This window comes from Haliotis cracherodii, unplaced genomic scaffold (genome assembly GCF_022045235.1).
Source record: "Haliotis cracherodii isolate W230 unplaced genomic scaffold, xgHalCrac1.p SCAF_9, whole genome shotgun sequence".
NCBI lineage: Eukaryota > Metazoa > Mollusca > Gastropoda > Lepetellida > Haliotidae > Haliotis > Haliotis cracherodii.
In genome coordinates this window covers 10,558,195-10,576,001 of record NW_027266343.1, presented here as the reverse complement: position 1 = coordinate 10,576,001, position 17,807 = coordinate 10,558,195, and the positions used below count along the sequence as shown (strand labels likewise).

Below are 17,807 nucleotides of genomic sequence, written 5' to 3'. Positions count from 1 at the left end.
ATGCAGATATCTTCACCTGAGAAGTTGATGTTCTACATATCTATGGCGGCAGCAGAAACATTGGGAACCGTGGACTATGTCGTGCTTTGCATCATGCTTGGTATTTCCCTCGGAATTGGCATATTCTTTGCCATTCGTGAAAAGGACACAAAGGAAGGCTACTTGCTGGGAAACAGACAAATGGGTGCCTTCTCCGTGGCTGTGTCGATGTTTGTGACTCTGTCATCAGCCATTTCACTACTCGGTGTGCCTGCAGAAATATACACGTTTGGGTCAATGATGATTTATCAGTATGTATCCATGACGTCGGTGTATATTGTTGGCATGTATACGTGTCTCCCTCTGATGTATCCTCTCGGAATCACTAGTGTATATGAGGTACGTGTACCTGACGCTAATTCGAGCAAATGAACACGTCCATGTTTCCGATCCCTAAAATATATGTAATGGAGAAAACATGTGAATCTGTAGTTTGCGGCAGTAACAATCAACAATCAGACTCGAAGGGTTGAGTTGATCTTATTTCCGGAATCAACATATTCGAGTAATTTCTCCACCTTAAAACCATGTTATGGCTGATGGAGTAATTTCTCTAGAATTATGCATTATGCATCAGTTTTATGTGCATTTAAAATACTGAACATTACATTTTACATTTAATGTACTGAACATTTTCCGTCAATGTGATCCTCATAACAGTCTCAGTTGTCGGGAACATGAGATGATTCGGACACTTTCTCTTCTCACTTGGGAATATCGTTCACAGAAAAGTGGCTTTCCAATAAATCATCACTAAACAAATCAACGGAAATGTATTTCCAAGTAAATATTAGTAAATTCAAACCTCAAGCTAACGTTAAAGTCAATCAACCAATGCTGATCAGGAAAGTAACATATCCTTCTGAAATCTTAATCTCACACAGTTTACATCTTCTGCATAGCACATTGGAGTTGAATCCAATTCATAAAAATTGTAACGCTGTTGCAACAGTAAAATGAGCACATTCATCTAACCAACAAAATTATTATTCGATATGATGTCTAAACTTTTCATATCCATTGTTGATGTGTGGGAACTGGTGGCCCAGTTGTCTAAGGTGCCGCAATTCGCTGTGCAGAGTTGCGTCCCTTGGGCACGCCACAAACCTGTGACTGTGGATTCGAATCCCGGTTCGCCCCGATTATGTTTCTAGGTTTGTCAGCATACCCGTGCTCGTGGGTTTCACGAAAGTGGTAAATGTCTGAGACCTGCATCACTTCCGTCTCTCCTCTCACATTAACCTGACACGCCGTTTAACGACTGAAATACTGTTAAAGGAAGCGTTAACCCAACTCATTCTCTCCCAGGTGTGTTATAGTGTCATGGAAGTTGTGAAGGACTCGATGTAGCTCTGCGTATAGTATGAACATGAGAATGAGAACGTGTCTTAGCTTACACAGTTTATTCAAATTAAAAAGTAGTGCCACAAGGCTCTGAAGCTCACCTGAATTATGATGAAATAATGACGGACAAGTGTAAACTTTGATCGGAATTCTTTGGAACCTTTTTCGAGCCAACACACCTTGGATAGGTTTTAACTCCATATGCCTTGTAATGTCAGGAGAGATATAAAGCATGCAATAACATTAAAAAACGGGGTTGCGTGAAGGTCAAAGGTCGTAGATTGATAAAATATCACAGTATGATCCCCACAAAATGTTATAATTATGTTATGCCATGTTATACCATATGATGTGTTCATGTTTTAATGTCAGCATTGCTGGTATCGTGTTTACAAAGTCAGATGCGTAAATCCAACTTTGGTACATAGGAAAACATACACAGGTTGTGATTAATGTACCAAAACCTACTCATTTTCAAGATTATTTACTTTCTTTCTTGACTAGTTCAAACTAACGATTACAAAATACATAGTTTTTAAAAATTAATTAATGAAATAACCCTCCATAGATGTGTATGTATTTTAAGAACGACTTCCTGTCCACCCCGAACCTCGACCTGACTGAACATACCCTTCACTATCCATGGCTGCCACAATATATGTTCACTGTGATAGTTCTATTTACAAATTGTATGACACCAGTGGAAATGTAATTATGTTCACATTAACGTTCTGATTTACTGGTTGCCAACGGAACCATCCTGAAGTATGGCTGAATACCGCTGTTTTTAGTTGCGGACGACACGTCTGATTTTTGTGATCAAGGATTGCGTGCCCCTGACTCAGTGCTTAGTGTGTGTTTTATATCATTGTGTGTGTTCCGAAATAGAAGTTTGATGATCTGTTATCCTGATATTGAAGTAGACAATTCTAATGGGTTCTCGACTGCCAATGTTATATGCATCGATGAGTAGGCTGTCAAGAGATGGATGTTTTCATACGCAAACGTTTTGTTTGAAAAGTCATGTTAATTTTGAGGTACCTGATTTTGACCAATCAGAATCAAGCATTATATATTCAGTGTCACGGCATATTTCTCCTTTTTTTTGTGGGGAATATGATTGTGTATCATATTTCTTTATATATATAAATTTACTGTACATCGAGAAATGAATATGCTGTCCTTTTCCTGCTTTGTACACTGTAAATGTAATCATTCGCACATCTTTTGCATACAACTGATAACGTTTATGAAACTGTTAGGGACATGTTCGGTGGCGAACAGGTAATTTCCTCATTAAAACAAACAATACTGAAATTAAAGTTTATTATTATAAAAAAAAAGTGTTTTAAAATTCGTTATTCATTACCATATTTTGAACGATCTTTTTGTGATCCGTATTCATTGTCATCTCCATCAACCGCCAACGTTAGGATTTGGGAGAAGGGGATTTCAAAGTCCATCAGAAGACGCCCTTCCTTTCAAAAGGTGACCAAAACTCAAAAACAAATGTCCTAACATCACTGAAGTCACAGAACAGACACTTGATCACAACAGCTTATCAAACTTGATGAAGTTCATTTCAGAGCACGTACAATTAAGAAAAACATACACAAACCACTGTCAGGCCAACAACGGTCACATTTCTTTTACATGCCGGCTTCGAATGCTGTGAAATCTTGAAACTGACATGTTACAAACATGAATCTGCCAGCTCATCTGCTGCCTAAAAAGCATCTGACATAATCAAGGGTGTTTGGCATTCACGTTATGCCAGCAGCAACTGACAATAGAGTAACCGCGATGTAGGTCAAGTTTTTCCACATCCCAGTTTTGGGTAGGAGAGGCATTTTTTTTAATTTGCATTATTTACTGGGGGGCAATTCTAACTGACTAATTAACGACGCATTTAAAATAACTAGTAGAATGTTAATTAATTTGTTGTCAAAGGTTTGTTGGAGAAAGATATTCGTTCGGCACATTTTGAACTATTTCTACAACCAGTCACCCCTACAGTAGGAGATCGCACATACGATTTCAAAGAAATGATTTGTCGCGTTGATAACCAGGAAATGACTTGGTCAGTCACAGCAGTACACAACAGGTTGCGATGAAATTAAAACATACACTTTGGACTCGATTTGAAGGGTTATTTGTCAACTTCTTTTGGAAAAACTATGTGTTTTGAACACTTATTTTGAACTTGTCAAGAGTATAGTTAACTCAATGTTGAACTTTAGAAATATGTGTTACATTTATGAGTACCAGTTCGAAGATGGCAGACCTTTGTACCCTGTGTAGTTACGCGTTGCAAGAGAGCACTTTCCAAGCGCTCTTGACGTCATGGTCGAATGGTGATAAACCCAATGTGTTTTGAAAGTTGATTTAGTCCCACTGTAGAGTAGATACCTCTTATTTATATATTTGAAACATGGCCTAAAGCGCTCAGTTCCAATATAAAACAAGAGCCCTCAACCCTACAGTCGGACAACATGAAATTTCAAAACACAGAAGGTTTTAAAATTATCTCCCAATTTTAGTGGAGTTCAGTGACATGCACATCAACATAAACGTGATAGTATCATAATGTCGAGGTCATGAGTACACGCAATTCAAGTTGTCAATAGGTTTTAGATCACAATAACATTGTTGTTTCAGTATCTTGGAATGCGGTTTGATTCGACTGCTGTTCGCCTTCTTGGTACCTGTATTGGCATGTTACAGACGGTAGGTACAGGTTATCAATGAACTTATCAGACATATTCCTATGAAGATTCATTGTGCAAATACTACATACATTCCTTTTGTTTTCATTTCCTGTGTTCAGACGGTAGGTACAGGTTATCAATGAACTTATCAGACATATTCCTATGAAGATTCATTGTGCAAATACTACATACATTCCATTTTGTGTTCATTTCCTGTGTTCAGACGGTAGGTACAGGTTATCAATGAAATCATCTTAACTTGAAGAGGCAGATTCCTATGAAGATTCATTGTGCAAATACTACATACATTCCATTTTGTGTTCATTTCCTGTGTTCAGAAACGCTTACATGGCACAATAAAACATTTCTATTGTTCTCTCCCTATAGGCTTCATACATGGCCATCGCCCTACTTTCACCAGCGCTGGCACTCCAGACGGGTATGTTCCGGTATTGCTGTTATGCTTTAACCATTCACACACGATATTGAGAATGCAAGAAAACATACTTGAAATACAATTTGCTGACCTTTATGGATTGATTTCAATATCATTGTTTGAGCCTTTATGGGTTAACAACGCAAGAATGTATTGAAGTCAGTTCTTATAAATATAGGATAACAACACGAATAACGTTACAGACTGATATTTAATCTTTAACACAGCAATCTATACAACAATGCAAAATCAGTGACATCGTTCAGTTGAATAATACATCTCAAGCCACGCCCACCCTATAATCGGCCGATAGGTAGTCCGTATAATGGCGTGGTCTAATATTTGTTGTTTTATGGAAAAATAAACGTATAAAAGATTGCTTTGTTAGCCAAAGAAAAGCCAAGTCAGGGAATCACTTGGAATTTATATACATGTCTTGAATAGTACTATTTGGTATAAGGGGCGGTCAGGTAGCCTAGTGGTTAAAGCGTTCGCTCGTCATGCCGAAGACCCGGGTTCGATTCCCTACATGGGTACAATGTGTGAAACCTATTTCTGGTGTTCCTCGCCGGGATATTGCTGGAATATTGCTAAAAGCGGCGTAAACTCATACTCACTCACTCACTATTGGGTATATTGGGGCATATTATTCAAGCTTAGGACTCAGTTATTTTATACTTCTATGATAGCCTTTTGTTGCGTGAATGATATAAATGACAAGTGCTATTATGCATTGATATACACAAGCTGTATTGGTAATGGTTGGGAAATGTGTTATGTATGTACCAAACCCATACAGACGCACATGTATCAATGAAATTTCATCATTTGATTGTGATTTATAGACACATGCTTATGCTATAGACGGAATCGAATAATGCGTTGGCTCTGTGTTAAACAGAGATTTGCTATGCTTATGGAAATGGTTTTGTCACTTTTATTTAATGTGTGACTCATTTTCTTATCCAGTTGCTGGTCTTCCATTATGGTGGTCTATAGTGATCGTTGGTCTCGTTGGCACGATCTACACTTCGATAGTGAGTTGTAAATATACGTCATACGTCGTATGTTCCTGTAAAGGTTTGTAAGGCTGTTAGATAACGTCACATCAGCTGCAGCTGTATGATTGCGACCCGTTGGTGACCGAGTCTTGACAAAGTAGAACTGAGTGAACACTCCACGTCGTCGGAGTACAATCACGCACAATCAATCAAGTCATGGAGCCGACCACCCGATCTATCTATTAGCCTTGTATCACAAATTGGAATGCTTAGGAATTATCCTCAGCTGTAATATGTATATGTACATGTACATGCATGCGCTCCGGGTTTTAGTCATGAAGCATAGGGATAGGAAAGACGCTTAACATCACGCCTTCCTCTGACAGAATTCAAACATACACTCCCGCTTTGAAACGTGTCTTTATTGTAGAAGCCCATGGATAATATGAAATCATGATGACCTTCTTCTTAGGGTGGCATCAAGAGTGTGGTGTGGACAGATGTGTTCCAGTCATCTATCATGCTGGCGGGAATACTCACCTCAATAGTCCTTGTAAGTATATGTCCATTTTTGAAATGTGCTTTGGTCAGGAATGTGATTTGACATCAAAAACTGTAACAGAACAAAACATATGTTGATATTTTGTAGGCGTCCACATAATACAAGAGACACCTCGTATCAGGTGCCTTATTGTCTATTAAACCCAACAACATCAAGTAAAAATATTATGTTTATTGCTGGTTGATTTCTGTTCCATCATTACGGTGTTCTTTGATATGGTTCAATATATACACAAAGACTTACATGATCAGCCAGTGACTGGCACTAGTTATACTTGTCTATAGTCAAATGATGAGATCTTTTGTATGTCTAGATTTGAGTCAACATAGATAATGTATTTGTGCCATTATAAGCTTGGTGATCGTAGGTCTTAAGATATAATAAGGGGATGTTAATCTTACACACCCTTTGACAGGTTCGGAAAAGTGTTTTATTCGTCCGTTTGTTTGTTTCTTTGTTGTTTTACGCCGCACTCAGCAATATTCAAGCTATACGACGGCGGTCTGTAAATAATCGAGTTTACAACAGACAATCTGGTGATTAAAAATATGAGCATCTATCTACGCAATTGGGGTACGGTGACATGCAAGTAGCGAGCGTGACTACCCGATCCCTTTAGTCTCATCTAACGACAAGCATGGGTTGCTAAAGTCCAATTCTACCCCGGATCTTCATTTTTCTTATTTAGGGAGTTATGAGATCTGGTGGAACACTGAACGTCCTCAAAACAGCACACCAGGAAGGAAGACTGGGGCTTGATGAGTAATTCCAGATCTGTATTTTGTAGTTAACTTTTAATTGTTTAAGCTAGTTTTGTCAGTATATTAGACTTAACTGTATGGAATTCTATATGTTCAGAGCATCATCTATATTTCGATAATGAGGAATATAGGGATTATCACGGGTTTAGTTTACAATGTTAGACATGATATTAAATACATTCCATGGATTACATATTTATATTGTAACTACAACTATTTATACTCTCATTACCACCGACTTTATTTCTTCACAGAATTGAACATTGAAAGGAGTAATGTAAAATTTGATTTTCTCTATTTAACCATCACTCATTCCAGCAACAGTTCGTAAAAAGTAATCTGACAGTAATCAATTTGGTGTAAAAATAGATAACAAATAGATGACCCATACCATGTTTGAAATTTAAATTTGTGCCGAAAAAAACAAACAAATGTCTTGATTTTTAAAGATAAGATGTCCAAAATACCCTTTTGCTATTGTGTATGGTGCGAAAATTATTTAATCTTTTAACATTTTAAACCATTATTATATTTTTTAAATAAAAACATGTTGATGTATTCTTTCAATGCTGACTAAGCGCCACTAAAGTTCATTTGTTTTGGAAATAATATCCCCAACTTAAGTTACAATTGAAAAATCAAACATGATAAATCAACCGAGAGGTATCGTTTATCATTTCAATGGCAATGTAAGATGATGACAATTTTCCTTAAAATCGCAAAACAAATAAGCATTAATTGTGAATTTGTTTTACGACCTATCTTTACAGAATAAATCCCGATCCACGAGTACGTCACACAGTATGGGGGCTTGTGATCGGTGGTTTCTTCAATTGGTATGTCAATCTCTTCACGCAGTCAATGGGTCAAAGAATCTTTGCAATCAAATCATTGAAGGGCGCTAAAATGTAAGTAGCCAAACTAGTATTTGACAACAACTCTTATGATAAGGCGAACTAAGGGACTTACCTATAGAATGCTGAAAGGGTGTAATGTAATGACACCTTGTTTTAGATTTCCAGGATGTAGTGCCAAGGAATCTGCCGCGGTTCAAATCTCACGAACGATGTCACCCAAGTGTGGCCAATCCTCATCCAAAGTTCAGGGTGCACGGGTGGCCCAGTCGTCTAAGGCGCCGCGATTCACTGTGCACCTATGATTGTGGGTTCGAATCCCGGTTCGCCCCGATTATGTTTCTAGGTTTGTCAGCACCATAACTGTGCTCGTGAGTTTCACCGAAGTGGGAAACGTCTGAGACCTGCATCACTTCGGGCTTTCCTCACACATTAAGCTGACACGCCGTGATATAAATCGGAAACTGTTAAAAGCGGCGTTAAACCCAACTCACTCACTCACTCCAAAATCAAATTTTGCAGTCGTGGCCGCCATATGTAAATCCCATTTTGGACTATTTCCCTTCCATTTATATGCTTAATTCAATGAATATAATATTTAATTTGGTGACAATGATTCCATCCTTTATTGACATGAATCTGATTAATCATTGGAGAAGTTGATATTTTGTCCTTTTGAATTTTTGTTTCTAACCTGTATCATTCATAATATTAAGACGCTATGCTATTTTGGTCAACCGCATATCACATCAGAAATGTATGACCATCTTCAATTAAAACGACATAAAACATGTTTGTTTTAGGTCCTACCTCCTGAATGCGGTATTCATGGTATTGTATGGCCTGTTACTATGGGCAACAGGATTAGCCTTGTTTGGGTTTTTCTATACCCAGGGATGCGATCCTTATGAAGCTGGAACTGTGACAAACCGGAACCAGGTACATATTAACATTTGATGAAACACAACAACACACAAACATGTTCTCCGAATGCATCATTCTCGACACAAAATGTATTTTGATGCTGATCAATAAATAATGTAGACAGTCGAATTTTGCTCTTACATGTGTTTGTGCCAATTGCCCCCAATGGAGCAAGATACACTCATTGTCGAGAACATATGGTCTAAGCATTATTAACATAATTATTATATGGTTAAACAACAACAAACCAAGGATGGAAAAAACCCAGAAAACAACAAGCATGAAATGCTCATATCCCCCGCCAATATGACATGTCCGGTTGTGTGCAATGTATTAGCTCCTGTGAACTATGTTCACTGGGCCTTTTTGTTAATGGCCTTATTGCAGCACTAAAAAAAAGTTATTACCGGTGTTGTTTTGCCATCTGCAGTTTATGATAGAATATGTAACTTTATTTGTAATGAGTAAGGATGAGTCATATGGACGAACAACTTCTTTATTACAATTAGGAGCGATGGTTTCGGTGTAGGTTCTAACACCGTTATCAAGCGAGTACAGGATATGGTTGATAAGAATATATACAGGAAAGGAGGCAGTGTTTAAACAGTTGAGTAGGTTTAAGATCAGTTACACTGTTGTATTTGTAATGAGTTGTGTTTCTGCATGAAGTTAGTCAGTCAATGCAACAACCGTGTCCATGACACTTTTGGAGGAACATACACACAAGCAATGCATAACTTACAACGAGAGATGGAAATGTATTCAAAACTGCAAGATGACATCTGTCAAGTTTGGTGAAGAAATATGGTACGGTTTTCAAGATCTGCTCCGGAAACGGTCAGTCTAAGTCAAAGTCGTTGCCATGGAAACTAGAAAAAAATATTTTGTAATCCCAAACAATCAAAAGGCACCAGTTCACCACTTGACCTATCTATGTGCCAAAATAAGGGAAGAAATATGGTACGGTTTTTCGGTTTTCTTGCCTATCGCGATCGCCATTTTCAGTCTAAGTCAAAGTCGTTGCCATGGAAACCCGAAAAATATATTTTTTTTAAAATCCCAAACTATCAAAAGGCACCAGTTCACCACTAGACCTATCTTTGTGACAAGTGTGATGAAGAAAAGTAGTACGGTTTTCAAGATCTTCTCCGGAAACGAGGACTACCGCCATTTTCAGTCTAAATCAAAGTCGTTGCCATGGAAACTCGAAAATTATTTAGTTTTTAAAATCCCAAACTATCAAAAGGCACCAGTTCACCACTAGACCTATCTATGTGCCAAGTTTGGTGAAGAAATATGGTACGGTTTTCAAGATCTGCTCCGGAAACGAAATGTGACGGACGGACGGATGGAAGGACGGACGGACGGACGGACGTACAGCACCCATTCCTATATCCCCCTTCCACTTCGTGGCGGGGGATAAAAAGTATATTGCCATTTAAGGAATCCCTCTTAAAATTAAAATATGTAATACGATGATTGTATCATGGCTTCCATTGAATCATCATTAGTCTCAGAAAATATTGTTGATCGACAGTTATGCAATTCCTATTCCAGCTGATGCCGTACTTTGTGATGCAAATATTATCCGGCTTCCCTGGAGCCACTGGTCTTTACATGTCAACGTTGTTCAGTGGCGCCCTCAGGTACGTCTGCGTATATACCTATTGCGTATTCAGGTTTATGCCAAATAGTCGTATACTAACTTTCATTTAAAGATTGTTCTGCTCGTGTAATTGTCGGGTAAACTGTAAACGCAATCATCTCAATGACGTTTTTATTAGAGGTTTCTTCTTTTGTTGAACGCTTCTCCAGCACCGTATCATCTGGAATAAACGCTTTAGCTGCCAACACAGTAGAAGATATTCTTGGGCCATCTCTTCGAAGGGTGAGATCTGAGAGACTCGTCACTGTCATAGCCAAATTAGCAGGTAAATACATGTGGAAAATAATGTTTCAAATATAACTTACATAGTTAATATTCAATATTTACAGAATTACAGTAGAATTAATTATCCGGGGATTCGCATTTCGCCTATGGTCAGGATCGAACCCAGTCCAAGACTGAATGCCTTTATATTAATTAGAACCAGGTTACAGGTTATCGTAAATTCTCGTGTGTCATCTTGTATCCCTTTCAATAGAATAGTTATAAAATACAATGTTAATGAAACCTGCAACTGAATGGTCTGATAAACAATATCTTTGGTCTCTCATGTTATCTGAAGGTGTTATCTGATGTTGTATTTCATTGAACTTTCAGTCCGTGATGTAAAGTGTCTTTGTTACTATTTTCTAGTATGTTTCTATGGCCTTCTGGCTATCGGTCTGGCCTATGCTGCTAAATCACTTCAAGGTCCTGTATCACAGGTAAAGGCTCACAACAACATGCAGTAAACTACGGTTATAACGAACTCCTAGGGATCACTAATTTTAGTTCGTTAAAACCGTAGTTCGTAACAAGCATAAGCACAACATGTTGACAGCATGTGGCCGGGACCAAGAACCTAAATTCGTTATATTCGTCACTTCGTTATAAGCGTGTCGTAATAAACGCAGTTAACTGTATATGATATAAACAAATTATGATGTAAACATCATATGTATTCAATTCCGATTAATGGTCTCGTCAGTTTCCAGCAAGCGTAATGTTTCTTATAGTATGAGGTTAAGCACCGGTGAATCGGACAATATGCACATATTTTGATGCCTTCGTATTTAAACAAATCTAACTATCAGATGTAGCCACAAACATAATGCTGAACATGTTGAATTGCTATTTTTCAGATGGCTATGGCCGCATTTGGGGCTTGTGGAGGTCCTGTCCTGGGCATGTTTCTCCTCGGAGCTCTGATACCATGGAGCAACAAAATCGTGAGATTCTTTGTCCAAAGTATTATATGTTAGTGAGATACATTTGTCATATCTCTGTTTTTTCACATCAACTCACTCACTCACATAAACATGCAATAACATTTGAGGAACAATCGGGCGTGATCTTTCTCAGAGGATGTCAACGAGCGCCATATGACTCTTGATAAAAAATTGTTTGATCAAGGTTACAACATTCAAGGCCTCAGCAAAACTTTCAAACAGTCGAACACATCAGTGACAAAGATAATGTCCAAAACAATTCCCTATTTTGACCATGTGTTCAGCTATTTCATCAGGTGAACAGTTGACTTTGCATGTGCACTGACGGGTGCCACCTTTGGGGTAGGATATGGTCACCTTTTCACTAACAACTGGTATCAGCACTATATGACAGTCATTCATAATCCCATGCTCATGATACAGTCGGAATCAAACAGTGGAAACCGCTTTCAATAGAGATTTCTTATGATTATGAAAATTAATTTTGTTTCATATTTTTTTTAAAAGGAATATCTCCCTCTGTGTGTTACTGCCTTTTTAATACACATACAGTAAACTACGGTTATAACGAACTCAAAGGGACCACTAATTTTAATTCGTTATAACCGTAGTTCGTTATAAGCAAATGTACGGAATATATACCGCAAATAGACAGGACCAAAAAAATAGTTCGTTATATCCGTCAGTTCGTTATAAGCGTGTTCGTTATAACCGTAGTTTACTGTACGTGCATTTCAAGAGAGTAAGACAGGTTACAACGTTATTACAATGTAAGTTAAAATCCAAGGTTTGATAATTGTATGGAACGATGATTTGAGTTAAATGTTATTTCTACTATAAAGGGTGCATTCTTTGGGGGCCTAATATCCTTGGCTCTCAATGTTTGGATGAGCATTTACGGGCAAATCTACGGCCCGAGGCCTACAACTCTACCGCCGGCACCAATGTTCGCATGTGCAAAAGAAGATGTCCTGAATAGCACGACTATCTCCATGTATTCTAATGCAAGTTCCATGTATGAAGCTACCACAATGACAATAGATGAAAGGTAAATTGCCTTGTTATTAACACTTGACTGGGTAACTGGGGCGTAATATATAGTATGTATATGTATGTGTGTGTTTCCAGTCTGTCTTCCAAAAGGAGTTTTCATATATGACAATGAGTATCAATATTAAATAAATGTCCGGGTTTGTATTTACAATATTACTGGTAGAGGATTTTCTTTTCATGACGTGGTCTGTTCAAATGTGTTTCTTCAAGCATTGTGCTTTCTGCAAATTTAAGCATGGTCGCTGAGCCATTCAGCTTCGCTGATGTATCCTACTGCTGGTATGGTTTGATGGGGACTCTTCATATATGACAATGAGTATCAGTATTAAATAAACGTCCAGGTTTGTATTTACAATATTACTGGTAGAGGATTTTCTTTTCATAACGTGGTCTGTTCAAATGTGTTTCTTCAAGCATTGTGCTTTCTGCAAATTTAAGCATGGTCGCTGAGCCATTCAGCTTCGCTGATGTGTCCTACTGCTGGTATGGTTTGATGGGGACTCTTCATATATGACAATGAGTATCAATATTAAATAAACGTCCAGGTTTGTATTTACAATATTACTGGTAGAGGATTTTCTTTTCATAACGTGGTCTGTTCAAATGTGTTTCTTCAAGCATTGTGCTTTCTGCAAATTTAAGCATGGTCGCTGAGCCATTCAGCTTCGCTGATGTGTCCTACTGCTGGTATGGTTTGATGGGGACTTTGATGGCCATGATTATTGGATGTTTAATATCTTTGATAGCAGGTTAGTACATATATATCAAATATGCTATGCTTTGTTATTATGGATTTATAAAAAATATGATCTAGGAAGGCCGACTTTGAAATAAGAAAGAAGTGTTATTTATGTTTGTCTGTGTATTGTTTAACGCTTCACTGAGCACTTTCATGTTGTTGTTTTTGTGGCACAGAACTTCTGTCACTGCATTTATAAGTTCCTTATGTCATTGCAAAAATACGTTCCTTTTGAAGCTTGATATATGCAACTGCTATTGCATGTATCAAGTTGTTGTTGCTGTTGTCACATTTTTTTGTGAAAGAGATTTCTTGTGAGTATAGGATGGGATTTCTCGGAATTTATCACGGGCACAATTTAAATGGAATAGACAGAATGAGCTTGAAGTATTGATGAAGGGATAATATGTACAGGTTTCAATCTGTATCCATGTTCAGGGCGAACGGACGTTAATACCCTCGACCCAGACCTAGTGTTTCCGTTTGTGAGAAAGCTGTGTAAACTGAGGGAGCCTTTGACAAAAGACGATGGCCTGGTCACCAGTGCAGAGTACAAAGCAATGACAGTAAGAAACAACAGCGATATGACTTTTTAATTCTTAATCACAGAAGTTGCAAAGGCATCTCATCGACAACTGCAACATTGAGTTAACCAGGTCATTGGTGTTTTAAGGCACCATGTCCCTCAGAATTGCGGTGCGATCATCTCCAACTGTTTTCAGTTGGGTGAACAGTTTGCGTCTTTGGAGCTGTACAGTTGGATTCAAATCTAGATTTACTGACAGTCAACAAAGGGTCATTACCTTTTGAGTGATATCCTATGAATCCTGTGGGTGCGTGTGTGACAGTGTAGGCACTATCCTTCTGAAAGACATATCATAGGTGTCGAGGAGGTGGGATCAAAAGGCTTTATCGTCGACGTAGTTACCCCCTGTCGGAGACATTCTCCTGTATCATATTCGATCCAGTTCACTGGCTCTACAACTGTCTACTGAGGAATTCAGTGTATCCGACCTCATCTATGAGAAAGATCGTTTTCCACTGCTGACGACATCACTTGGGATGTAGCATTGTACAAAAACATGGATGTTAATTCAAGGACTGTGCAAGGTGTTGCGGACGATAGACCCGCACCGAACACCCTGACGCCATTTCTCTCAAGACCGCCTCCGTGTTATTAGCAGTTGAGTGTCTGACTGGAGAGTGGTAGGGCCAGGTTTCGATCCCCGGCCGCACCATACCAAAAGACGTTAAAAGATGGACACACACACACACACACACACACACACACACACACACACACACACACACACACACACACACACCATTTCTTCTCACCTCACCATTTCTACCAAAATCACAAGTCATTTTATTACCTTATATTATTGTTAGCATATACTACATTCATAGTTTGTGATTACGAATCTTGCTATTATTTTGCAGAATTACAGATTCTCGTGGGACATGTACAAGATAAATGCGCCTCAAGAAAACAGCGAAACTACATTTACATAACAAATTCGGAGACTCGGACGTCCATCTGAGCCTGCAACGACATCAAACATCTTTATAGTTGAAAATACAGATTCAGAAAGGTGATCCAAATAAAGATATGGATAGTCAAATGTGCTGCATCGGAAGACAGCCTGAATGATTCTTGAAGAAATGGACAGAAAAACCCATCCAATGTATTTGTGGAACACCAAGCCTAGTGTCCATTGTCCACATGAGCCTGAATGACGGTTATGTTATGGTACATTGTATATACGGAGTCAAGGTTAACCTAGTAATCTTTTATTCAGTTGATTCAGCAAAATATACTTGACAAATTATTCACACAAAAATTGTCAAAATCATTAACTCTTTTTACATCTTCTAAAACTCTAAGATGATATTTTTGGATTTGGAATAGCATAGTATTAAATAAAAGGATGAGTTATTACCGATACAAAACTACGTTTATTGTTAGTAAACAATTCTTACATGGATATAACAATTTTGTTGATTTGTAATCCAAAATGTACTGTAAACATAAGTGATCACCATCAACAGAAAATGATAAAATACCACTAATTCCTCAAATATTTGATTTTGTTTAACCATTCATTTAGAGGTGCCACAGTCATCCTTTGCTGATGGATCTGTTCTATAATGTTATCACCTCACATGATATGCAATTGCTTGTTTGTTTATTTTTAACGCCGCACTTACTCCAGCGATATGACAATGGTCTGTCAATAATACCTGACAATACATGTACACACATTCAACACGCGCCTGTCACAAGCACACATTCTCAACAACGCGATACTCCTCATATCATTCTCAGAACCTATCATCCAGCGCTTTCAATCTTGATAATGCGATGAATGTAATATTTAAAATATAAATTACATTCCCAAGTGGAGAATATATTTATTGTTTATGGATCCCTACTATATACAAGCACACATTCTCAACAACGCGATACTCCTCATATCATTCTGAGAACCTATCATCACAGGGCTTTCAATCTTGATAATTGCGATGAATGTAATATTTAAAATATAAATTACATTCCAAAGTGGAGAATATATTTATTGTTTATGGATCCCTACTATATATCAAGTATTATTGTGTTACTGAAATAACTGAAAGTCAGCATTGTTTATCATTAATGTATTTGTTTATTGTTAAATGTGACTAGTGACAAGACTAGTCTCACGTATCTCCCTTTTTCTCCTGTCGTGAACCTGTGATAACATTGTGATATGTGCTGCGCGGTGATATTCATACAGTTGATAAATTTATTATAGGGCATTCTTTTTCTACTTCTACTACTATTTCTGCTAAAAATCCCTCAGAATAAATAATGCATAAGCTAAAACACTATTTAACATTAAGTAATACACACATTCTATTACAAAGATTCGCATATATCACAACTGAATCTGTACATTATATAGCTTTTTAAAACATTCTTGAAGTAAAACTCTTTCACACATATCTAATTGAAGTGATAGAATATATTTTAGTGATAAAGTATGGTTGTTTAGCTTATCTCATGCAGATTTAAGTAATCAGACATAATCAACATTTATATTAGATTACATCCATCTAGTTTACATAATCTAACACCTTAGACATATTGTATTATTTCAATACAACACAAGATAGAAATTGTAACCATTTAACTCACCTGATTTAAGATTATGTCTTTATGCTTTGCTGGTCTGAGCAGTTCTGTCAGTTCATGTGCTGAGAGAGTATGCAGTGTAATCTAAGCACGCAGTTTAACATCAGGTGTTAGCTTGGCCAATCAGCAAATGAAGCTTCTGGCCATTGGGCAGTTAGTAGGTAAAACAGGTCAGATACACTTTGTTGAAGCTGATTGAAACTGACAACTAGTTATATATAATATATATATATGTAAAAACATAAAATGAAATTAAAACAAATATATACAAAAAACACTACATCGGCCACATACCTCAATCGAGAAATGAAGTCCACGTCACTTTACCTTGCCAGTGACAAGATCCAAGATGGCATCAGAAAGTCTGTGTTGCCGCCCTCCGACTGCAACTGCAGAGAGAGCAAACTCTCCACTCTTCATCCAATTTGGCTGTGTCCGGGTCCGAGTAGACTGCCGTGGACGTGGAACGTGGTTATCTCTTTAGTTGGCCGTTGCTCCCTTTCTTCATCGTCATTGTCATCATCATGATCTGTCCCAGTAGCACCATCTTCTTGTTCGTCATGAATCTGCTCAACATGCTGAACAGCATCCTCAGCTGGCTCTTCCTCCCTCTCTGCAATAGGAGTTCCATCTCTGATGGTTCCCCTTCAGTTGGCCCATCCACTGGTATATCAGGAGACACTGCAGCTTGTGGAGGGTCGGCATACTCAACAACAGTATCCTCATCCGATGAATCATCGTTGTTGTTGCTTTCTGTTGTCCTAGCAACTGGTGCTGCTGGCAGTGTCCTCTGTCGTCTTGGTTTGGGTATTGGTACACCAAGTAAGGTATAGAACAGACTTCACTAAGACCTGGTCTCCTGGTTCTTACATGGCTGCTCTGGCTCTGTGATCATAGCCAATCTTCTGCTTGGATTGTAATTTCTTTGCTGCTGTAGTAGCTAGCTCATAGGCTTGTCTGAGGCGATCTTTCAATGACTTGGTGTACTCGGTGGTGGATTTGGTACCTTGTGTCTCTATGTCCAAGCCAAAAGCTAAATCCACAGGTAGTCTAGGGTGTCTCCCGAACATCAAATAGAATGGAGCTGTTGATGTTGATTCGGGGTGGGTACAATTATGGGCATGGTCCCAAATGAGTAGTCCTACATGAACCTTCCAATTCTTCTTCCTGTCTTGATCAAGAGTGCCAAGCATGTCGCATAGGGTACGATTTAATCTCTCACACATCCCGTTGCCTATTGCATGGTAAGGTGTTGACCGGGACTTGTCGATGTTCAGTAACTGGCATATCTCTTGCATTATCTTGCTGGCGAAGTTAGCTCCCTGATCCGAGTGCAT

General features: G+C 38.2%; 1 protein-coding gene and 1 pseudogene across 1 annotated transcript; one reads left to right on the top strand and one right to left on the bottom strand.

Moving 5' to 3' along the window:
• LOC139452961 (sodium-coupled monocarboxylate transporter 1-like) lies at positions 1–14,810 on the top strand. Its single transcript, XM_071234586.1, has 16 exons — positions 1–378; positions 4,042–4,110; positions 4,479–4,530; positions 5,497–5,564; positions 6,001–6,081; positions 6,779–6,852; positions 7,622–7,759; positions 8,509–8,644; positions 10,187–10,275; positions 10,445–10,560; positions 10,929–10,999; positions 11,417–11,503; positions 12,346–12,551; positions 13,199–13,305; positions 13,734–13,861; positions 14,739–14,810. The coding sequence occupies exons 1-16, from the start codon at positions 1–3 to the stop codon at positions 14,808–14,810; spliced, it is 1,872 nt and encodes a 623-aa protein (XP_071090687.1).
• Positions 14,811–16,747: 1,937 nt separating this feature from the next.
• On the bottom strand, positions 16,748–17,807 carry LOC139451719 (uncharacterized; annotated as a pseudogene).